Source organism: Wyeomyia smithii, chromosome 1 (genome assembly GCF_029784165.1).
Source record: "Wyeomyia smithii strain HCP4-BCI-WySm-NY-G18 chromosome 1, ASM2978416v1, whole genome shotgun sequence".
Taxonomy (NCBI): domain Eukaryota; kingdom Metazoa; phylum Arthropoda; class Insecta; order Diptera; family Culicidae; genus Wyeomyia; species Wyeomyia smithii.
Genome location: NC_073694.1, coordinates 9373628 through 9399245, shown reverse-complemented (window position 1 = coordinate 9399245; position 25618 = coordinate 9373628). Strand labels below are relative to the sequence as shown.

The window sequence follows — 25618 nt, the reverse complement described above, 5'->3', positions numbered from 1 at the left end:
GATGGAGTGTGGCGCAGACACATGAGTCACGAGTTGTAGCGGGTATACAAACATGTTAATATAGTGAAGGTAATACAGCGGGACTGAACATGTAGTCAGAATGCCTGACGAGAGAGCCGCCAAAACTATCTTCAGCAGAGAACCAGAAAGAGGTCGTCGACTCCGTGGTAGGCCTCGCACGCGTTGGAAAAAGATGCACGATCTGCTGGTGTACGAGGAGACTGAAGAACTGCTGCCCAAGACAGAAGAAGCTGGACATCTCTAATTCGTTCGGCCCTAGACCGGTGAACAGTCCGTTAGCCAACAGAATAAGTAAAGTACACTGCAACGAACAATCCAATAAGCATGCAGGGAGTGTGTATAAACGAATGGGGTCGGGAGTCTGGGAAGTCCGGTCCTAAATCTTCGAAGTTCGATTTTATTTCGGAACAGACCACAATGATTTTTGAGATTTGAAAATCTGGTTAGAAAAAAACAAAGCCTGAGTTAAATCACACTAGAATAATTTCTGCCACGGTGCAACAACAAGGAGAATGTTTTCTGGATGTTATCAAGGAGACAATCGCAACTCGGTTAGTTTCGACATTGTTCATATCCAGCTCTTCGTGAAAATGCGGCAAATTTATGTAGGGTATCGAACGTCTTCGGGACTGGTTGAAAACCACTGCCGATGAAGTTTTTTGATTTGTTATGGTTTTTGGTAAATGTGGAGGTGTCCGTTAATAAACAGGTCGTGAGTTAGGGTCCTGGGTGTGGAGTCGCCTCCCTGGGCGTCGGTGATTGGCCACAATAGTGGCGGAACTAGACCGACGGAAAATAAGTGAGAAAAAAAAACCTGTTGTTTATAACAATGGTTGTTATTATACTGTTCAATGTCCTTTCTAATTTTGTTAGAAAGCTGATACGTTAGTAACAAAGTTTGATATGGGTTTGATATTAGCAGAATATTTTTTGTTATGATTTCTGTTATTTTAACACCTAACGGGATCAAAATTAAAACACAATCTGAAAGATTTTTTACATAACAAACTAACAGCCTCTGTTACATTTTTGTTTTGTCTTTCTGATCCAGTTTGACTGAACTTCCAACTCCATGTGCATTTTTCAACAACAAATTAGTCAATACTGGAGAATGCCTCTTCAGAAATCTAATCTTGAAGGAATCACGAAAAAAGAGAACGTTTTTTAAAAAAAAAAACTGAGAATTTTGGATCAGTTAAAAACATCGACGATAGCGCGGCCTCAAAACTCAGGTCTTCCATGTCCGGTGAACCAGTTGGAACACCATCCGTTTTCCTGAAAAAACTGCATTGGTAGTCTGACCTCTCCAATGAGTCATCCATTCACTCAATCTATCCGCTTTGGCATTTTTCCCTCGGTCTGAAAACCGGCGTACATATTTTCAGTGTATAAGAAAGGAAATAGAAGAAACATTAATAACTACCATGGAATTTACGGTCTTTGCTCTATATCGAAACTCTGTAAGCTCGTCGTGTTTGAACCTACTTTCTCGTTCTTCAAGCAGTACATCGGAGACGAACACCACGGCTTCATGCCCAGGCGATTACAGGCCTCAAATCTCCTCACGCTCACATTCTACGTAATGGACAGTGTTGACGATCAGTCTCAGACGGACGTTATTCACATAGCTTTTGATAAACTCAACCACCAAATCGCCGTTGCGAAGTGAACATCGATCAACTCTTTTCGACATTTTTCTCCGCTCATTCCGGCGTTCCACAAGGTAGCCATTTCGGGCCGTTGATGTTTTTATTCTACCCGAGAGTCGTCAATTTCCTACTCCAAGGTCCTTGACTGACATTCGCTGACGACCTGAAGCGCTCCAGCTTCAGTAAGGGGTTTTCGTAGAATGGTGCTCGGACAACCGCATGCAATTGAACGTCGACAAATGCGAAATAATAACATATTCCAGAAAGCGTAGTCCACTGATTTTCAGCTACAACTACAAACTGTATCAAGGATTTTGGAGTACTACTCGTCTCAGAGCTAACGTTCGAACAACATATGAGTCATCATCGGCGAGGCTAGCGGGAATTTGAGATTTATACTGCGTATCACCAAAAACTTCAGCGACATCTCGAACTTAGAATACTGCGCTTCAGTGTCCCTACTATCTGCACGGAGCAAGTTGAATCGAGTCTGTGTAACGAAGATTTGTTCGCTGTTCTCTCTGAAGACTGCCGTGGAGGTGGAACGACAGCGATGCAGACTAGAGTGCCAATAAAAATCGATTTTTCGAATATCGTTCAGCGGTAGGGCTCAAAAGTTTCATCTTTTCGAAAAAGTCCCCAGTCGAACGGACATCGGGAACACGTGCCTCAAAGCGGTCAAAGTTTCACGAAAATTATCGATGGAAAAAAGCACATGAAATTGCCGAAATCGATTTTTTTTTTAGATGCCATAACGTCGATATTTGGTGTTACCTCGAAAAAACTTTTTTTCTATAAAAGCAACTTTCTGGGTCTTGGAAGCTTGGGGCCAATAGCATATATATAAAAAAACAATTTTTGAATTTCGTTAAGCGGTAAGGGTCAGAAGTTTCGCCTTCTCGAATAGAGTTCCCATACCAAATTTCAACTCGATCGAACATCGGGAACACGTGCCTCAAAGCGGTCATAGTTTCAAGTCTCCCAGTTTAAAAATTTTGAGCTTTTTTTTAAAGTCCCAGAAACTCGATTTTTTGCTTAATTTTTTTTTCGAGTTAACACCAGATCTCGACGTTTCATGCATTTCTTAGACATTTGGCATAGAAAAGAACCTGCACATTATTTTCATCGGTCAAAAAGTTGAAACTTTGACTACTTTGAGGCACGTGTTCCCGAAGTCCGATCGAGCTGAAATTTTGCATGGGGATTTTTTTCGAGAAGACGAAACTTTTGAGCCCTACCGCTAAACTATATTTGAAAAAACGATTTTTATTGCCACTCTATTATCCAGCAATAACAAAGCCTTTTGAAGCTATACCCCAAAATTATCTGACTGCAGGTGTGAAGCAATTGTAAGACCATTCATTAAATAATGAACGATCCATCCAAGCGCTACGCGATCCTCGATAATATCTGGAAGTTGAACATTCTTGATACATCTTGGTTTATGTGATTAACATTTTCCAACAACTAGTATAAACGGTTGCTTGACAAGGCTGATGTCCCGGGTAGAAAAATTGAGTTTATTTTATCTTCTGTTAAGATCCTAAATTTTGTAATAAGATCATTTTTCAGTTTTGACTGCAAATATTATCGAGCGCTTCATATATTTGTCTCTATTTTTAGCGAGCAAAACATCATAGAAACGATGCGAAGGATGATCAAATCCAGGATCCAGGAAAATGAGCAATTGAATTGAGCTCATAAAACTATACACATGCCCTGAGAACAGACCCTGGCCCCTCCTAAATCTGGCTATGCCTAAGGACACAAGGCTCAAGTGAACAACAACTGGTAGTATATGAATCTTGATTTAGATTTTTTTTTTTGAAAAGCGTCATAAAAACGAAAAAAAACGTCAAAAAATCGAGCAAAGCACTGTATATGGAAAACAGTCTAAAGTGTCTGAACACCACCCAATATAAGAATTTCCGAAACCAGAATGATGCCAAGAGGTCGAAAATTGACTCCAGGCGCTCATTTGAAGTGAAAAATAACGACTTCCGGTTTCTGAAAAAAAAAAACAATTAAAATGACCGAATACCACTCAATATGGGTCATTCCATACAAAGTGACCACGAAAAAGCACAAACTTTGGAAAAATCCCAAATTTGGTGTCGATTGGAATACCCCCCCGCTCTGTGGGACCCCCTGTTTATAGCAAAGTCACGCATTTTTTGTTCAAAATTTCTTTTTTCTTATTCTTACAATTCATAGACGTAAAATGTCCGAAAAATACTGATAGATGATTTTTGAAGAAAATAAACCAAGGAATTCAGAAAAAATATATGTTTTGACCGGAAGTGTTGCCAAACAAATTATTTTTGTATTTGAAAACTAAGTTTACATTTTTCGGCAAATGCAGCCATTTTGATTTTAAATTTGCTAATTTCATCGTGTTCCTTGGAAAATTTTTCATAAGAAGTAACTATCATCCCGAAGTAATATGAGCCAATCTCGAGATATAACATTTTACGAAAAAAGTTGTAAACTTCGTAATTAATTTTTTTCACAATTTATAGACGTGAGACACCCGAAAAATAGTGATAGGTTAATTTCTAAGAAAATAAACTAAGGAATCCAGAAAAAATATTATTTTTGACCTGAAGTGTTGCCAGACAGATTATTTTTGTATTTTAAAACTAAATTTGCATTTTTTGGCAAATGCAGCTAATTTTATTTCAAATTTGATGGTTTCATCGTATTTCTTGGAAAATTTTACGTAAGAAACACTTATCACCCCGTGGTAATATGAGCCAATCTCGAGATATAGCATTTTTACTAAAAATAGTTCTGAATTTCGGAATTAATTTTTCGTAAAAATGTTATATCTCAAGATTGGCTCATATTACCACGGAGTGGTGAGTGCTTCTTACGTAAAATTTTCTGAGAAACACGATGAAATCATCAAATTTAAAATAAAATTAGCTGCATTGGCCGAAAAATGTAAATTTTCACTACACTTCCGGGCAAAAACAATATTTTTTCTGGATTCCTTGGTTTATTTTCCTCAAAATTCACCTATCACTATTTTTCGGGTGTCTTACGTCTATAAATTATAAAATAAAATAATTACGAAATTTACAACTTTTTCGTAAAAATGTTATATAGTTGTTTCTTATGTGAAATTTTCCAAGGAACACGATGAAATTATCAAAATTGAAATAAAAATGGCTACTACCACTTCTAAAGAAAGGAATCATGAAAAAAGGTAAAGTTTAAAAATTATAAAAATTTGAGAATTCTGAGCGACATTCAATGGGTATCCCAATATACAGAGGCTATGTCCTTACTATTTTTACTGTTTGGTTGACGCAGATTCCTTTCCGGAGTGAAGAAGTTTAATGCCGCGCTAATAGTAGGTAAATCAATTAGATTTGTCAAGACCTTTGCAACAAGGTTACTTGTGCAGCGGTCTTCATAGGGAGTACCAGGGAAGATATCTTAGTGCCACACGCAAGGATGTAAATTATCACTAACACTCATTATTTCTGCAAGCCGATAGCTCATTCAAAAAGCACATTTCTGCCAAACTTTGTATGACAGTTTCAAAAAAAATGAGCGTGAGTGATAATTCACATCTTTGGCCCACGCACATTTTTTTTTCTGGACAGCTTCTATGCGGTCAGTTGAAGTCGTGTTGAACGGACATCAATCGATCGGATCGTGAAATCCATCGGCATTTCCGAAGATGAGTTTCAACTGCTTGTAGGCTCTTGAGATTACCTCTTCGTAGTATGGCAACAAACCTCTTTTGTAGTTCCAAACAGGCTATAATGATGAAGATTTTCACATCCTCTGTACCTCGCGATTATAGAGCAGCAACATCGTTATTCAAGAGTGAGAAAAAAGTGGACTCAGATTACTTCTTTGCGGCATAGAAGTAAAGAAGCTGCGTTAGCAGACAAATCACCGAAAAATATCGGAGATAGTAATCCCTCTTTTTTTCGTTTGTAACATAAAAAAATTCAATGAATTTGACAAGTATACAAAACTCGACTGTAAAGCTTGTACGTCTTGCTAGTTAGTCTTTCAACCGGCGCATTACTAGAAACGTGCGTCAGTTCAGTTTTAAAAATCTTTTAAAATTTTGGTTAAAATTATATGAAAGGCATTTGAAAAGAACTTTTATAAACTTCAAATTTATACCCATTTTTACAAAATTCAATCGCATAATTGTTAAAAAATTCCAAAACTGTAAAACGAGACCAGACTTTTATATACTTCATTCTCTTTTGATGATAAAAAATGAAGGATTAACTTATATCATAGAAAAGAGAAAAAAATCGACATTTTATAGTTTTGATAGAAAATTACTAAGTCATTTAGTGTTTTTTAATTCATTTAATAATCTGTAATTTTGTTCCTAGCCTCATTCAAAACGGCCTCATACTTCACGAGTGAAAAATTTGAAGAAGAAAATTAAGGAAAAAAATCACGATTAGGCGAAGAGAATTGTAATGGTCGCTTATCGAAATTCCATACATATCTCAACATACAGCGGCCAATGTGCTTCTTATGATTACTATTTAGCTGACAGACTGTTTTGTTATTTTCATTTCCCTCTGATTGCAAGACAAGACTTAGAATAAAATTGAGTCCCACAAAAGTCGAATTGCTAAACAATCGCCACTCGCCCCTCAAATCGCAAGGTCCCTCTACTCCCTCCTTCCTCTCTCTCTCTCACCACTGCTAGTAAGAACTAATCAGCGGACAGAGTTTCCCTCTTCCGATGGATAACTTTATTCATTCAATTAGATTACGACCTTACGTTTTTTGTTTGTTTAATTCTTGCTAGACACTTGCGAGCGCGCGCGCTCTCGCCTTGTGAGATTACCTAGTAGTAATTAAGTATGCATATAATATCTGGCTTTGCGTAAACAAGAAAATAATAATAATTAAACAGAACAAAAAAAAACTAATCCTTAAGCTGTTTACTGCTGCTCTTACAAATTCTAAAAGTACTAAAACGTACTCTTTGGCTCTCGTTTAGTTCGTTAGTGCTTGGGGGGCAAATATGGGTGTGTTTTTCTGTTTGTATGGGAGGGTATGTGACTGATAAAACCAACAAAAAGGAAAATAAACCTGTCTATTTGTTGAAATGTTTGAAATTCACTTACGGTTTGACTCGTTTGTTTTGTTCTATTGTTTGTTAGCTTTTGTTACTGTTACTATTATTGCTTTGTGTTTTGTTTGTTCTTTGTATTATTATCCCTTTTTCTCTCTGTCTCTTGTTTTCGTTGTAAAGGCGTAGATGTTTGTTCTTACTTACGTGTTAACAACTACCTACACTTTTTATCTCTTAACTCTATCAACCTCCTTGTGATTGTTTTCCCTCCTACACTATGCGCTATTGCTTAGAACAACTACTTTATACATTTTGGGAAATATTTCTAAAGGAAGAAAATATAAAGGATAAGCAATAAATTAATGCATTTTTCTTCTGTCATTGTCTTACTAATTCGAGCGTTTTTATCTCTTTCTCTCTCTCTCTCTATCTTTCTTATCTATGTGTCCAATGTGTGCGCGAGTTTTGTTTGCTATTCCAGCGCAAACAAGCCACTCTTTTCTTGGTTTTTTTGTGGTGGTGGCTCTGCTGACGGCATCCGAGTTTCCAGCGATCCCATCTTACTTCGGTTTCATACCCATGCATAACCTGCATGCAACGACAACAAGAACAACAATACAGTCAATTCGGAACGTTGGAAACTCGAATGACCGACCGCGCAATGTTTTTTTTTTCTCTCACGTTATCTAACTTGTTGCAATTTAGCGCCGAAACCTCGTTGGAGGCTACATAATAATCGGGCATAACATTGCCAAAAACGTGTAATAATGTGTCTCAAATCGTCCATAATTTATCGTCGTCTTCGGATCGGAACCGATCCCTTAAACTGCTACCCTAAATCCAACATGAACAAAACAACGAAACGAAATACGACCTGGCGCGGTGTACTTCTTTTTTAAGGGTTTCTGTGGGTTTAGTTATGATCGGAAGGAAGCTTGCTAACTCACCACCTTTTTGCTCTTCCGCAGCAGCTTGGTGGTGCTGCTTCCCGCCCCGACGGAGGACGAAGCGGCCGCAGCCGCGGACTGGTTGTAATGCAGACAATATAGCAAAATAAGCACCATTATCAGTGCCAAAAACGCCCCATAGTAGATGCTGGCCGTTTCGATGTGTATCTTGGACTTACGCATGCTTAGGTAAGTCCCATCCAAGTACTTTGACTCGCACCGTTCACCCATGAATCCGTCCGCACATTCGCACGTGGGCATCGTCGAGTTGGCAATCGTAAAGTTGTAGCACTTGCCACCATTCAGGCAGTAGTTTTCCTCGAACAGTAGCGAGCACTTACCCATTCGCATCAGCTGGTCCTTGTTGTTGTTGTGGGCGTTACCGGAGTTGGTTGTGGTAGTGGTGGTGGCGGAGCCGGTTCTAGTGCCACCACCGCCGCCTCCAGGACCGGGTCCGGGACCGCTGCGCGGGTCCGTCACCGTCGAGGTCGTCTCCGACTGGGACTCGCTGACCGTCGTCGATGTCGTTTTGGTCGTTATCAGGGTGAACGTGGTCGAATCGCCATTGCCATTGGTGGTGGTGATCTTCGCCGACGATGTCGTTATCACACCACGGAAGTGCGATACGGGCCGAGGGCGTGATTTTGGCATGGATCTGCTTGAACAGCAGTCTGTGAAAGGAATGAGGAAATGAAAATTAATAGTTAATTCAAGAATAGAACTAAAGCGAATTTCTCACACATACAGGAGCTCAAACATATTGTAAAAAATACATTTGAAATAATTTTATTCTTAGGAAATAGATAACAGTTATCTCTCGAACGTTACTACATTAACGGTAAAGGATGCTTTCTTAGCTTTTTCCCTGTGGGCATAAGCTCATGGATGAAGATCATCTCAAAATCTAAAGTAATAAAAATCTAAAGTCAAAATCTAAGTAATAAAAATCCGTTCGGCAGCTCCTTGAAGGAGCACAGCCGTTTTCATTGGACCTAAGAAAATTAAAAAAATAATCATTTCGCAAAATTATTCAATTTCTTGGTCCCTTACCCCCCATATGTAACAAAACGTAACGCCACCGCCTACCCCCTTCTAAAAGCTACGTAACGCAGTAGAAAAATGTGCCTAATGAAAATACTCATTTTTTATGGATACCGCTTCATTGCTTACAATTTTTGACGTAGAACCTCGTCTCTCAGGAAGTTCGGCTACATACTCGGCTCATAAGAATGTAAAATGAAAATCTAAAACCGGAAAAAGTGAAAAACATGTTCAATTTCAAATACTAATAAATCGGTTAGATTTTGATGGATTTCCTTTGTTCTTGCAGCAATAAAAAGGAAAATCTTCTAAGATTCTTTTCAAATGCAGAAAATGGCAATTTTCTCATTCAAACTATTATTTATTCATTTCGTCAATCAGAAGTAGACAATATACAATATTTAATATTCTAATACAATGTTAACTTACAAACTATTTTTTTAATAAGCGTTGCGATTGCGTATTGAGCTAAAAAAGTGTTTAAGTTCATGCCGAGACATTATAAAGTCAATGGTTTCGCAGTATTGATTGTAAGTGGCCATCATACGATTCAAGGGTCCGAATTTTGCATAATTTGTGCGGTAATGATCGGTGGCAAACGTGTTTCGATTTCGAAGTTGTCTAAGAGGTGCGTAGAAATTTAACTTAGATAAAAGTGTAGCTGAATCAATGCGCTGCGAAACGATGTCGTTTACAAATGACACTATTGCGAATTCACGACGCTCTTTCAATGATTGTATGTTTATGAGCATGCAACGAGCTTCATATGATGGAAGAGGAAATGATGTCCAACCTAATTTACGAAGAGCATACAATAGAAATTGCTTTTGTACCGATTCTATTCTTTCTTCGTGTGTGATTGTATAGGGTGACCATACAATGCTGCAGTATTCCAGTATCGATCTTACATAGGCTATATATAATGTTTTGATGGTATACGGATCCTGAAAGTTGTGACAAAAGCACTTTATAAATCCTAGCATGTTTTTAGCTTTGTGGATTATTGTGTTGTAGTGGTCAATGAAGGTTAGTTTGGAGTCTAAGACAACTCCTAAGTCCCTAACTCTTTCACAATTTGCTACAGTTTGGTTTCCTAATGATATTGTAATGTTTGGTGTTGTTCTTTTCGACAAAATGATATGTGGTTGCATTTTTTTACATTTAACTCTAGTAAGCTTTTTTACACCATGTGTAGAATATGTATATTTCATTCTGGAATGCATTGATGTCTTCTTCATTTCTTATTTCCAAAAAGAGCTTCATATCGTCGGCATTAATTAACACTTTTAGTTTTTTGAGAATAAAGGAAATGTCGTTAACGTGCAAGATGAAAAGAAGAGGTCCTAAATGAGAGCCTTGGGGGACACCAGAAGTGACTAGAATCGGATTTGAGTTTTGTCCGTTAAATTAAACTATTTGTTGGCGATTGGTTAAATATGATTCGAGCCACTTCAGGAGTTCTGGCTCAAGTCCCATTTTTTGCAATTTGAAAAGTAGCATTGGTATGTCTATGCGATCAAATGCCTTACTGAATTCTGTGTAAAGAGCTTCTGCATGGTTTCCATTATCCATTGCATTCAATGAATAATTTATAAATTCAAGTAAATTGGTCGATGTTGAACGGCCCTTGAAGAAGCCATGTTGCTTCTCAGTTATTCGGTTTTTAATTTGGGAAAATAGTTTTTCATTTACAATTGCTTCGAATAGTTTAGGAATGCAAGAAATTAGGGCTATTCCACGATAATTACGTATGTCGGATTTCCGGCCTGATTTGAAAATAGGCACTAGAAACGAGCTTTTCCATTTTGATGGGAAGCATCCATATTCCAATGACATATTGAAGAGCCAGAACAATGGAGCTGTAAGTTCCGTTGCAAGATTTTTCATAAATACTGGCGGAATTCCGTCAGGTCCAGGACCTTTAGAGGCATCTAAGCTATTCAACGCCTGAAAAATATCCTGCACATGAATTTGGTTTACACCAATATCCTTCGAGAAGTTTGGATAAAATGCAAAATAATCTTGGTCGCGATCCTCTTCAGAAAATGTTGTATAGATTTCTTGGAAAAATTTCGCAAAAAGATTGCAAATCCTTTCCGAGTTATCCCCGACATTTTCGTCAAGATGCATTATAGATGGAAAATTGTCAGATTTTAGTTTAGTTTTCACGTAACTATAGAAGTTCTTCGGACAGGATTTTATTTCAAGTTCAGTTTTTGCATTATATTCATCAAACGCATTACTGATGGCAAGATTCAGTTGATCACATATACCCAAATAGATTGCTAAATTTTCACTTCTGTTGTGTCTTTTATAGATTTTATGTGCTTTTTGTTTACGGTTTTTCAAATTTTTTATATGACTATTATACCAGACAGGATTTTTTGTATTTCCAGTACGTCTCCTTTTCTTCAGAGGTATTTCCTGTTTAATTATATCAAATAAAATTTCATAAAAAGTATCCACCACCACGTCAACATTTCCTCTATTCTTAAGAATAAATTGCCAGTTAACATTGTTTAATCTATTGCGAATATTTTCATAATTTGCCTTTCCATATTCAAAGACTTCCTCGTATTCATAGTCGTTGGGTTTTTGGTGCGCATGTATAAATAAAGAGTATTCGATTGCCGTGTGATACGCCTCATTTTTCCATAGAGGATTCAATGATTCAGTCACACAGAAATCATCATAAATATTTGTAAATAAAAAGTCTAAGTAACAGTTCTGTTGATTTTTGATGTGGTTGATTTGGTTCAGTCCGAAATTTGCGGTTTTGTCAAAAATAAGTTGCAGTGTTTCATTGTCCCCAACGACTGGAAGAAGAATACATTCATTTTCTGAGTCCTTCATGAAATCTGCATGGCGTTGATTAAAGTCTCCATAAATATGGATTTCAGCTTCGGGAGGAAGTTGTGACAAAATTTGTTCAGTAATTTGGAAGAAGGTTTCATAAGTGGTTTTGTGAGCCTGGTCAGGAGGAAAATAAACTGAGGCAAACACGTGTATTTCACCTGCTATGTGGGATTTAACCCACACATGCTCAAATTCCTTAACTTTTGTTGTTTTGATAGTTTCGGAACTATAGTTAGACGAAACAGCTATCAATACTCCGCCGCCTGACTTCTTTTGGGACTCAACAAAATTCCTATCATCTCTGAATACATTATAGGCGCTACCAAAAATTTCTTCACTTTTTATAATTTCATCAAAGCTGGTTTCAGTAGCCAGGATAATAGAAAAGGATGCGCTAAGTAAATTTTTATAAATTTCCTTCATTTTTGCAGGGCTTCTCATGCGATTGAAATTTTGACAATAAATCAAAATTTCATTCGCATTCAGTTTCAGTGAAGAAATTTTGGGAAGTAGGTCGACTGACTGAGAATTGTTTACCTCTTTCTCATCGAAAGGAGTCATTATTTCCGAAAAATCGGTTTATAAAATTTGTCGACACTTTCCCTTGCGCGTTGTAGGGATTGAATCCTCTGGTTGTTCAAGTGTCTACTATAAGAATTAAGGTCTTCGGAAGCCGCTTGTTTCGGTACGCCGAATTCTTCATGTACCTCGAAGAAAAATTTTCTGAGCTCCTCCGCAGCTACTGGTAGTCCCTCTGATGCCAAAGTAATTTGTATGCTGGTTTTCGTCATACCGTCGTAGCAAACCGTTGGGTCTTTGTCATGCATGTACGCAAGGTAAAGACGTACAAGGTGCATAATTTTTGGATCTCGTAAACGCACCTTCAGAAAACGCCCGTCTCCAACAGCTGATTGTTGTGTTAGGTTGACAACAGGAGGCCGCATGGGATCGAGCGACCACGATGTTGGGTGCGATTCTAATGTTGCTGAAATGACCTGGTGGTGATTCAATATTATGTTGGTTCTGGTTGTCTGAACGGTAAGGGTTTATGGTTTCACCCTTCCGGAAGTTGATGAAATTTGGAACTGCGAGGCCTGCTATAGGGTGGTCAATAGTTGATGGTGGTCCGGCAAATTTAACTTTGGCGGTTGCCAGTAATTGTTTATCCGATCCATTGACACGGATCTGGTCGTTTTGGTAAGTGTGTGTGAACTTGTGGTTGTTGTTGATATAGTTACTATTCGTTGTCTTGTTACTGTTGCTGTTGGTGGTATGGTTTCGATTGCAGTTGAAGTTTTTCGATTCAATATATTGTCGCCTCCTGCGTTTCCTGTTTCGTCTAGATTTTTCGGCAGCCTTTTCTTGGAGCCTACGAGTCCGTTTTCTAGCATCATATTCCGACCAGTCTGGCATCCAGCGCCATTTATTGCCCAAAAATCGCTTCGTAGCTTTATTGTTAGCTGCCAAAGTTTGATTTAATTCTTCATGCAGTGACTTGTGTTGTTGTGATGCGCTAGTTTGATTAATTTGGAGACTGGTAATAGCTCCAGAGACAAATTTTACCTCGTCTAGAATTTCACGAAGAGCAGAATCAGCATTAGACTGCGCTGAACCGGTTTCAATTGTAGCGAGTAGTTTGTTTATTGACCCTGTCGTTGAGTTTGTAGCTGCTGCTGCTGCTGTCGCTGCTGACTTAGCCATCGCTTCAACAGCTGCTGAGGTGTCCGAATGTGTATCAAGAAGTGTTGACATTTTGTTTTTTATTTCTGCGGCACTGGCTTTGTTGCTGCTCGCGGCGTTGGAAAGTTTAATTTCATTCAGGCTTTTTTCAATATGCTCCCGCAAGTTATCATGAGTCGCGCTGAGATTTTTATAATTTGAAAGCAGCTTATGGTTTACTTCCAGCGTCTTTCCGATATTTTCTGTGATGTTTCTGAGATGAGATGTCAGAGCCCTAAGATTTAGGTCGGTCACGAACTTTTCCTGGCAGTCCTGACATAGCGGCAGCATAAAAGTCAGCAGGATTTCCTCGTGATTTCTTTGTGCACCTATGCACGCAGCATGGAATGTTCGGTTACAGATTCCGTGACAACGCCAGAGGTAGCGATTGTCACCTTGCGCACAGTTTACGATACCGCACTTCATTGCACTCGCGACGTTAACAAGTGACCTTATCAAGTAAAAACAAATAAACTACTTTTGAATGCTTGCGTGCGTTCCACACGTCGTCGGTTGGATGAAAAAAAAATGTTGAGGTACAAAAAAAAGTTAAGTAGTAAAAAAAATGTATAAATATACTATAGTGCAGCACGCGCGTCCGAACTCGACGATGGTCCGTAAGAGACTCCTATTGTACTATTGAAAATTGTCAAGCCTTGTGAAAACGGAAAATTCGACCTCTGATTGGTCGTTATATGATTGCTTCCCAAGCACGGTCGACAGAATTATTTGAAATGTGCTGTTTGGTCTATATAAGAGCTTGTTTTAGCCGAAACTGCTCATATTATTTCCAGACAGCGACAACAGCAGTATTTCCTTAGCAGCAGCAGAAGTGCAGCGGATACCAATATCAGCGGATAGCGGTCACAGCTGTGGCATGGCAACGAATAGCGCAGCAGTTGCAGCGGATCTCAGCATCGATAGTAGCTGCAGTGACTTTCTCTAGTGACATGCTGTCTCTGTGCGATAGCGAGGACTAGTTAATGCATCCAATGAAAAGTTGCCTCATTTTGACAACACACCAACGTTCTGGAAAGCTGGCGCTCAAAATACTTGAGCCGTCTAGTTTTGAGTGTTTGACTGGCATCTTATCCGATATTAAATTAAACAGCAAATTGTCCTTTTCAGGATGAAATGAATACCTGAGGTAATATTTGCTCTTGAATTAATTTACATCTTCAAATTTGGAACAGTTATAAATTTGACTTCATCTACATGTCTCAGAACGTACTGAATCATTTTTTTCTTCAGTAATAATCACAACACCCGAACAGCTTCTATTATCTGCATAAAAATTATGTTATCAAAGGTTATGTTATCAAAGGTTCAGGTGTTAACAAACGTTCTGGAATGCTGGCTTTCAAAGTATATGGGCCGTCAAATTTTCAGTGTAAAAACAGCTTTCAACAGATAAAATGCCCTTATCTCCTCTGTCGGGGTAGCACAGGGATGCGATCAACATTAAATTTGATCTGCAAATGAACAACAACAGTCCTTCATTCCGCGTCGAACACGCGACAGAAACGGACGTGCGTGTTCTCCAGTCCCCCCTCGCCCCAGGCTTTACCCGGACGGATCTCAACAGGGCAGCTATACTGTTTATTTTCGTCCAAAGGCAGGAGTGAATTCAAAGCGATTAAACATACTGCAAATTTCGAAAGACCTGACGAAGGGATACAAGGCCGTGACCGAAATTCCCAAGGTCCGACCTAACAAGCTCCGTGTCGTGGTCAGTGATCTGACACAGGCCAATGCTATCGCTTGCCCTGAGCTCTTCACACGCGAGTATCGCGTTTACATACCCGCACGAGACGTGGAGATCGACGGTGTCATAACCGATTCGAGTCTGTCTGTCGAGTGTATCCTAAAAAGCGCAACCGGTTGCTTCAAAAATACCGAAACACAGGCGAAGATTTTGGATTGTAAGCAATTGCGGTCCATGTCTCTCGTCGGCGGTAATAAAGTTTACACTCCGTCAGACTCGTTTCGCGTTACGTTTGCCGGATCTGCACTCCCTAGCCACGTCTCGATCGACCGGGTTCGTCTGCCTGTGCGATTGTATGTACCCCGTGTTATGAATTGCACCAATTGCAAGCAGTTAGGCCACACAGCCGCCTACTGCTGCAATAAGGCACGATGTAGCAAGTGTGGGGAGACTCATGCGGAAGATTCTTGCAGTGTTAATGCTGAAAAATCACAGGAGGGTTGTGTGCAAAGCCACGACCGCAAGATGAGGTAGAATACTTTTACAAGAGAGATAACCCGGCTGCTTGCGTGTCAGTCATTTTTCCTAGTAAATAAATGTTGACCGCTCATTGGCAGTATTCTGTGCAAATGAAGTTGAAGTACTACTCAATTACAGTTTGCACATATAAATACGACCTCACTGAACAGGAAAAGTACAAACTCTTTGCGGCGCAAACAAGTTTCAACAGTCAGAGTATATCGTCAGTTGAACTCAATATTGGCACAACTCAAAATTCAGTTTCGAAAAAAACGCGTTTGAAAATTTGCGTCAAAAATTTCTTTTTTCATTTTCGTGAAAAATCCCACTATAAAACTTCCCATTTTTATTGAACTTGTTTGGGTACATCATGTGCAGGTAATGAGCAAGTTATAAGAACTGTAACCTCATTTTTCGGTCTTTTTAGGGGTATTTTAGATTTGTGCAATAAAGGCACATCTACTTATATATCTGGAAATATTGTGAATTTTGAAACAAGTCTTTGTGAGATGAAACTTTATAGTACCGTCATCCGGGGTGAGATTGTGCCAAAAATGATGCTTTTTTGATCTTAAGCTTCTAACGCACACATTCAAACAAAGAGTTCGATCCAAAATACACCAATGCATCCTAGAATGTTTTGTTATCAACTACAACAAATATGGTTGAGTTACAATAAACTATAATTTTGCTAAAAATACATGAACTTTGGCTCAATCTCACCCCTTCTATGGGGTGAGATTGTGCCAAAAACAAAAAGTTGAATTTAATACCTGTTAAATGAACAGTAGTGTGTCTACGAATAATCCACATGACTAACATGATAAAACAGTAAGTATAGGGACGACCATAAACAACGTGGACTATTAAGGGGCTTTAGGGGGTTGATCAGAAACTATGCACCATATGAATTATATAAAAATGTATGGCTAGATCAAATTGATGCATAGAGTAATTAGTTATGAGAACGTGGCTTATAGACAGTCTCTATACACATAGTGGCGTCTCCAGGTAGCCTAAAAAGGGGAAACGTTAGGACATGAAGTTTGAGAAGACTTTTCGTTTTAATTATTATGTGTCATTGACAACTGTATATTCCATTGGAGATCTTAATACCTCTGGAAACGTACCCACAACCCTCCTTCTTTTCTTAAAAGTCATCTGTTTATATAGAATTGGTGTACAAAATTTTGCTACATTCCATAAGTAATATCAATAATTGAAAATTTCTATATAACAATTGAGAACAGTAAGCTTCTCAAGCTTTTAGTCATTATTTCAAAGAATACCATAGCTAGACAACATACCTTATGCTGTGGGGACAAAAAACATACCCTATGTAAACAATGCAAGTGTTTTGATGTATACTGATATAATTTTGTCGTGAATGTGAATTCCGCACACTGTGCCGTTCAATATAGCTTGGCACAATCTCACCCCAAAAGGGCTCGAAGAGTGTACAGTTTGGAAAAACATTATTTTCTGAGCCGGCACAGGTTCAATGCATAATATTTCCTCAACACATTGGAGACGACATCCTAACGTACCAACTGAGCAGTAAGTTCTTGTGATTTTTTGATCGGGTTGGTTTTCCTGGGACATATTTGGATAACGTTATTTGCGCATGTTTTTCACCCTGTACTTTGAAACATTCTTTAAGCGAAACAGTTCACTGATATTATCTATATTCCATTTTAAGTTGTGAATAAATATGTCATGTTTCATAAAGTATTGAATTTAAGGTATTAGGTTTTGTAAATCTCAAGTAATTTAACATACAAACATTTCCCGTTTTGGCTCAATCTCACCTCCGTGGCTTAATCTTACCCCGGCAGTCGGTATTTGGCATCGTTTGCCATCAATAGCTCAAAACTGCAAAATTTTGAGTTGTGCCAGTATTGAATTCAACTGGCGATATGTACATGTGATTTCAAATTAAGATAGTTAACTTTTGGTTAAAGCTCAGAGCAAGAAAATAATAAATCTTCAATTCATTTGTTTCGTTGTCCTAAAAAGGACAGTTAGTTGTTTAATTTAAAATCAGATATGACGCTGATTGCATCTCTGTGTTACGCCGATAGCCGATTAACCTACGGCCGGGCGAATCGGTTCGCGCCGCTTTTCGCGTTTAGCCTGGCAGAGGCTCAATGCGCACGGCCAACACAATAGAAAGGTGTTTTCACATTGTCTACGCTGCTATTGTCTGTTATTGCTGAGTGCTGATATCTGCTGCTACTGCTGTCAACGTTGTGGACGGTCCATCCAGCTCACCTTCCGACTAATGAATGTAGCTAGTTTTCTCAGAAACACTCTTTTATAGCCGAAGGGCGCTACGAAATAGGCCACGCCTTTCTGTTCAGTTGTTCCATTTCCTAATGTTCTTTAGAGGAATAATTCCACAATTCGCATTTGATTTTTGTATCCAGCGAATAAACACCGATGGTGCTCTCACACACGCAACGGTTTTAACCCGTTTCTTATTGCGGTTTGTAACATCAAGCGATTTCGTTTGCTCGCTGTTGCGTGTTGCATCATGTTGCAACTTGGCAGCTGGGAGACGACGAAATTCTGTTTATGCTATTTGATTGAATCGACTTCATATTTGCTCTGCATAGTCAAACTAACTGCTTTTGTGAATGCGTACTAACAGGGCAGTTTATTATTCAATGTCGGTTATGCTGATCGCAGCCTTTGCGCTGCCCCTACAGTGGGGGGTTTACTAAATAAAGTGAAAATTAGACAACTACAAAAGAATTTGATTGCATCCCGCACAGAATGTCTGCTTGTGTTGATGCCAGAAAATTATCAACCTTCAATTATTTTTTTATTTGCCTTGAAAAAAGCATTTTGCGGTTCAAAATCGCTTGCTGATCACAACCTTTGAGCTGCCCTAACAGTGGAGGAATTAAGATACACGGACAACATGCACTGTGGAAGCTATTTCACATTTAGTAAATTAGACGGGTGCGACAAATTTGAATTGCTAGGATCCAACACAAAATCTTGCTTGCGTTGTCAAAAATTATTAACTTTCAATGACCTTGTTTATTTGCCTTGAAAAAGGCATTTTGATTTCCAAAATTGGATTTCCTGATGGCAATCTTCATGCTGCCCCAACACGGGGGGAATAATATCAGTCTGGCGACACACGCTGAGAAGAACCGCGCTGCTCCTGAGACGTATTGACCAACCACAGGGCTAGTGCTGCTGCTAAGGAAGGACGACTGCTGTTGTCGCTGTCTAGAACTATAATGAGCGGCTTCGGCTGAAACAGGCTCTTATATAGGCCAAATAGTATGTTTTCAATTGCAAGGTATATGATTCTGTCGACCGTGCTTGGGAAGCAATCATATAACGACCAATCAGGGGTCGAATTTTTCGTTTTGACAAGGCTTGACTATTTTCAATAGTACAATAGTGTGAATAAGAAAATTGCAATTATCTTATATTGGGAAGAATCTTAGAAGATTTTCCAATCTATTGCTGCAAGAACGAAGGAAATCCATCGAATACTAACCGATTTATTAGCATTTGAAATTGGACATATTTTTCACTTTTTTCGGTTTTAGATTTTCATTTCACATCCCTATGTAGCCGAACTTCCTGAGAGAAGTATTCTACTTCAAAATGTATTCACTGTGGGGAAAACCAGCATGAGCTCTCCACATGCCCGGTGTACATGCAGCGCAGAGATAAAATCAAGCGGTCACTTAAGGAGCGTTCAAAGCGTTCTTACGCTGAGATGCTGAAGAAGACGCGTGACCACTTCTACCATAACATCAAACCCCTTTGATCTGTTGTCCTCTGATGAAACCGATTCTGACGATTCAACAGCGGGAACATTTTATGCCAATCCTGGGGAGTCTAGGAAGAGGAAAAATGTTTCTTCTCCTAAACTTCCCCGTAAAGGTTCTAAGATTTCCCAAAGTGTAATGAAAAGTACGAACAAACCAAACAGTGCTGCGGAAAAACCGAAGCAAACTCCTCCTGGACTTGCAAATTTAAAGTCCCAGAAGGAGTTCCCAGCACTGCCAGGAACATCTAAAACCCCAGTTGTTCCTTTTGCACATCCAGTTGATGAAACAAACTCTGGATTAGTGAAATTTCTGACATTGTACCCGATCCAATTAAAATTTTTCTTACAGCATTCCTCCCAACAGTTAGATCATTTTGAAGCAGTTGACTGCCCAATGGCCCCTCCTTGCAGCGATTGTATCCTTCGATGCCTAATTCAACTGCATATATGAAGGATTCTATCTCTGTCTTACAGTGGAATTGTAGAAGTATTTTACCAAAAATTGATACGTTTAAAGTTTTGATAAATAAAAACAAATGCGATGCATTTTCCCTTTGTGAAACTTGGCTTACTTCAAATATTGATCTCAACTTCCATAATTTTAATATTATTCGCCTTGATCGAGACACCCCATATGGAGGAGTACTTCTAGGGATTAAAAAGTGCTATTCTTTCTATCGTATTAACCTCCCCTCGATTCCAGGCATCGAAGTTGTCGCATGTCAAATGACAATACAAGGTAAAGAGCTTTGTATTGCCTCAATATATATTCCTCCCAGAGCACAGGTTGGGCAACGGCTGCTCTTTGATTTAATAGAACTTCTTCCCTCGCCACGTTTGATTTTGGGAGACTTCAACTCTCATGTTGTGGCTTGGGGTTCCCCTTACAATGATAACCGCTCCTCTTTAATCTATAACCTTTGCGATGACTTCGACATGACTGTTTTGAACAACGGTGAAATGACACGTATCCCGAAACCTCCAGCGCGCCCAAGCGCTTTGGATCTATCCTTATGTTCGACGTCGCTACGGTTGGATTGCACATGGAAGGTAATCCTCGATCCTCACGGTAGCGACCATCTGCCTATTCTTATTTCAATTACTAACGGGTCAACTCGCATGCGACCAATTGACATTCCGTATGACCTCACACGAAATGTCGATTGGAAGTTATACGAGGAAATGATTTCAAAAGCGGTCGAGTCGATTCAACATCATTCACCACTTGAAGAATACAACCTCCTCGCGGGCTTGATTCTCGACGCCGCGATGCAAGCCCAAACGAAGAAATATCCCGGCGTAACGATCAAAGAACGGCCTCCCACTCCGTGGTGGGACCAAGAGTGCTCCGATGTCTACACGCAAAGATCCGACGCGTTTTTGGCCTTCCAGAAGGGAGGTTCACCTGGTGACTATTTACGGTATTCGGAGCTTAATACCAAGCTTAAAAGCTTGGCTAAAGCAAAGAAACGCGGATATTGGCGTCGGTTCGTGAACGAGCATCGAGGGAGACATCGATGAGCACTCTTTGGAACACAGCCCGAAGAATGCGGAATCGCGTAACGGTCAACGAAAGCGAAGAGTCTTCAAGTAGGTGGATATTTGATTTTGCCAGGAAAGTATGTCCGGACTCTGTTCCTGAGCAAAACATTGTTCGCGATGCGTCTCCGGGCCACGACACGATAGAATCACCTTTTACGATGGCAGAATTTTCAGTTGCCCTTCTGTCCTGTAACAATAACGCGCCTGGGTTAGATAGAATCAAATTCAACTTATTGAAGAATCTACCCGGCAATGCCAAGAGGCGCTTGTTGAACTTGTTCAATAAGTTCCTGGTGCAAAACATTGTACCGCAGGATTGGAGGCAAGTGAAGGTGATCGCCATCCAAAAACCAGGGAAACCAGCTTCTGATCACAACTCTTATAGGCCGATTGCAATGCTATCCTGTATCCGGAAATTGATGGAAAAAATGATACTCCGTCGTTTAGACCATTGGGTCGAATCAAATGGCCTACTATCGGATACTCAATTTGGCTTCCGCCGTGCCAAAGGGACGAATGATTGTCTTGCGCTGCTTTCAACAGATATTCAGCTGGCGTATGCTCGCAAAGAACAAATGGCGTCTGCGTTCTTGGACATTAAGGGGGCTTTTGATTCCGTTTCTATTGACATTCTTTCGGGTAAACTTCACCGACAAGGATTTTCTCCAATTTTGAACAATTTTTTGCACAATTTGTTGTCCGAAAAGCACATGCATTTTACGCACGGCGATTTGGCAACTTTTCGCATTAGCTACATGGGTCTTCCCCAGGGCTCATGTTTAAGCCCCCTTCTTTACAACTTCTATGTAAATGACATCGACGAATGTCTGGCAAATTCATGCACGATAAGACAACTTGCAGACGACAGTGTAATCTCTGTTACAGGAGCCAAAGCTGCCGATTTGCAAGGACCATTGCAAGATACCTTGGACAATTTGTCTGCTTGGGCTTTACAGCTAGGTATCGAATTCTCTCCGGAGAAGACTGAGATAGTAGTTTTTTCTAGGAAGCATGAACCTGCTCAGCTTCAAACACAATTAATGGGTAAAACGATTTCTCAGGTTTTGGTACACAAATATCTTGGTGTCTGGTTCGACTCTAAAGGCACCTGGGGTTGTCACGTGAGGTATCTGATGAAAAAATGTCAACAAAGAGTGAATTTTCTTCGTACAATAACCGGACAATGGTGGGGAGTCCATTCAGGAGACCTTATAAGGCTTTACCAAACAACGATATTGTCTGTCATTGAGTACGGGTGTTTCTGCTTCCGCTCCGCAGCAAACACACATTTGATCAAACTGGAGCGAATACAATATCGTTGTTTGCGTATCGCCTTGGGTTGCATGCAGTCGACCCATACGATGAGTTTGGAGATCTTAGCTGGAGTACTACCATTGAAAAATCTCTTCTGGAGCCTGTCTTCTCGTATTCTAATCAAATGTAAGGTCTTGAACCGTCCCGTGACTGAAAATTTTGAAAGGTTAATCGAACTTAACTCTCAACCCCGTTTTATGACATTGTATTTCAATCACATGTCCCATAATATTAACCCTTCTTCGAATATTCCAAATCGTGTTGACTTATCAAATACTTCTGATTCTACTGTGTTTTTCGATACATCCATGATAGAAGAAACTCGTGGAATCCCGGATCATTTACGCGTGCAGCAGATCCCCAATTTTTTTTCCAATAAATATCGAAACATCAACTGCGACAATATGTTCTACACTGACGGATCACTTCTTGATGGGTCCACTGGCTTCGGTATTTTCAATAACAATTTAACCGTCTCCCATAAGCTTGATAATCCTGCTTCAGTTTACGTCGCAGAATTGGCTGCAATTCAGTACACGCTAGGGATTATCGAAAAAATGCCCACGGACCATTATTTCATCTTTACGGACAGTCTCAGTTCCATTGAGGCTCTCCGATCGATGAAAGATGTTCAGCACTCTCCGTATTTCCTGGGGAAAATACGGGAAAATCTGAGTGCTTTATCCGAAAAATCGTTTCAGATTACCTTAGCGTGGGTCCCTTCTCACTGCTCGATACCGGGTAATGAGAAAGCGGACTCTTTGGCTAAGGTGGGCGCAACAAACGGTGATATTTATGAAAGACCAATTGCCTTTAATGAATTTTTCGCATTTGTACTTCAAAATACGATCATCAGTTGGCAAAATTCTTGGACCAAGGGGGAACTGGGAAGGTGGTTACATTCCATAATCCCCAAAGTATCGACGAACCCGTGGTTCAAGGGGTTGGATGTAGGTCGGGATTTCATTTGCGTGATGTCCCGGCTTATGTCCAATCACTATAGATTTGACGCGCATCTCCGTCGTGTTGGGCTCGGGGAGAGTGGTATCTGTGCCTGTGGTGAAGGTTATCACGACATAGAGCACGTTGTTTGGTCATGCCATGTACACCGTGACGCCAGGTCTAGATTAATAGCTTCCCTGCAGGCCGAAGGTAGGCAGCCGGCTGTTCCTGTTCGTGATGTCTTGGCGAGCCGTGACCTATCCTACATGTCTTTTATATACGTTTTCCTGAAATCCATCCACGCCCCAGTTTAGTCCTATCCCCTTCCGCCTACATCCAACCAAACGACAAGAACACGTTAAGACCCCGGATCCGGAAACAGCAATCAGACCCGCACGATACTCTCAGGTCCCGAGGGAGACAACCCAATATGCCAGTCCGTAATATCTTGGCCCAGCAGCGGAACATATTCAATATGCTACTTACCTATGGCGATGGAAAACCATCAAACAACAAATCAGTGCTTTTAATGCAAAACATTCTAGCTTTAAGTTAGATTTAGTTTCAGCTCGTAGTCGGAAGCGAGGATAAAAAATTTGCTTTTAGTTATTAAGATACTTTAGAAAGTAAGCTACCAGATATAATTGGCGCCGTTAAACATTGGATTGTATTTGTGCCGTGTCAAATAAACTATAGATGAAGAGAAAAAAAAACTCAATTAGATTTTCAGTTGATAATTGCAAAGTCCCTATTTTGAGTTAAAAACGATGTGAATCGATGTTTGTTCACGCGCATGACATTCCTGCTGACAGTTAATTAAAAATTTTGAACATTTTGTGACGCATAGCCCACACAATTGTGACGCTTGGGCACAGTAGACCCTTCTACCTTTTGTTCTTTTTGCATAGTTAAAGAGGGTCACATAATAAATTGAGTGATAATGATCCCCAATAACAACACTCCGAAAATTTCCCCCAATATAATGCCCAATGATCAACGATAAAGCTAGAGCTGTTAGCGCTGCCACGATAATCACTTGTAGACGATAAATTCAACCCATTGAATTAATTAAGAACGGTTTCGGTCTTATTATTTATTATTAGTGTAACACAAAAAAATAGATTAGAAAGTCCGTCGTCACCATTTTCCCATAGACTACAGGTTTTAACCCCGCACGTAACCTGGTACCAGACCAGGCACAGACATCGATCACCGTTTTGTCATTCCAACAACGCGGGTGGCAGCGGCCTATGCGTGCACTTCGGTGCGTGCGTGCGATTCACTACGTGCGGTTGAACCTTGGTCCCATGATTAACTCTAAACGAACGACCAAGTGGCCTGACGGACGGACGAAAGGACGGAAGAGAGGTGTTCTGTGTTGTGTTCACACTACATAAACTGTGAGGGGCGTAAAAAAACGGCAAAACAATTAGAGATCATTGATAACAGCTCCGCCAGTCATTACTCCATTTATTAGTCAACAGCACACTCACACGTAGCAAATTAGTCAACGAAAACAAACTCACCTGTGATTAACACAACTGATGACAGCATGATGAATAGTATTGCATAGAATTTTACTATATTTCTATTCATTGCTTATGAATGAAGGTTTGAGGTTGGCTTTTGGCGTCTTCTTCGTCTTCTCCGTTTTTTTTTTACTATTATTACTTCTTCGTCTTCTTCTTATTCGTTTAGTCTGTCTTCTTTTAGTTTTTCACTCTTCTTATTCGTCTGCTTCGAGCTGTTTGGGTGTGTGCTGATCCGTTTTTTTTCTCTTCCTTTCTTCTCTCACGTACTACCGAGACCGACACGGATGATGCGCGCAGATGACGGCAGGTACGGGGGGAAGGGTGGGACTGGAAACACTACTCACAGTGTGTGGCGAAAAGTAAGAAGAAGAAAAACTAATAACATCAACAACAACAATATCAACACCGCACAGCACTGCACAACACTGTTCTTCTCTGCGTCGTCGTGCCTTTCGGCGCAAAACTTTTCACTTTAAATTTTTTTTCTCTCTCTTTTTCGCTTGGTTCGGAATCTTCGGTTTTTTTTTTAATTTGTACCTTAGGGGGAGTCTTTCTCCCAGCACTTCACACGGGATTTTTCTTCCAAAAAAAAAAAAAAAATGCTTCGCTTTTGACGACGAGTCTTTTGCTCTTCTTGCTGCGCGGCACTTCGATTGTACGACAGGCAGTATAATAAACTATTATTATTTTCGCTTTACCTTTCGTCTTAGTGGCTTAGCTATCTAGGGTAAACTTAACTATAGACAATTCTTCGCTGTTGCACTTGCACTGGTGATGGCAGAACACTGAATTTCACTGCGCTCTGCTGCTGTGGAAGAGAGGGAGGGATTGAAAGGTAAGATCAGCATGGATGATGATGACGACGACGGAACTCCGGCCGGGTGGGTTTTTGCCTTTATTCACCTGTGCAGCTGCTGCCGAAGTTTGATCTCGCGACGAGTGTCTGGCCAATGGCTGTTCCCCTTCCCGA

General features: G+C 40.0%; 1 protein-coding gene across 1 annotated transcript; it reads right to left on the bottom strand.

The window, feature by feature from the left end:
* Positions 1-1960: 1960 nt before the first annotated feature.
* LOC129721133 (protein spitz-like) lies at positions 1961-25209 on the bottom strand. Its single transcript, XM_055673317.1, has 3 exons — positions 24993-25209; positions 24643-24860; positions 1961-8353 (listed from the first exon to the last, which is right to left on the bottom strand). The coding sequence occupies exons 2-3, from the start codon at positions 24710-24712 to the stop codon at positions 7674-7676; spliced, it is 750 nt and encodes a 249-aa protein (XP_055529292.1). The 5' UTR covers positions 24713-24860; positions 24993-25209; the 3' UTR covers positions 1961-7673.
* Positions 25210-25618: the final 409 nt, after the last annotated feature.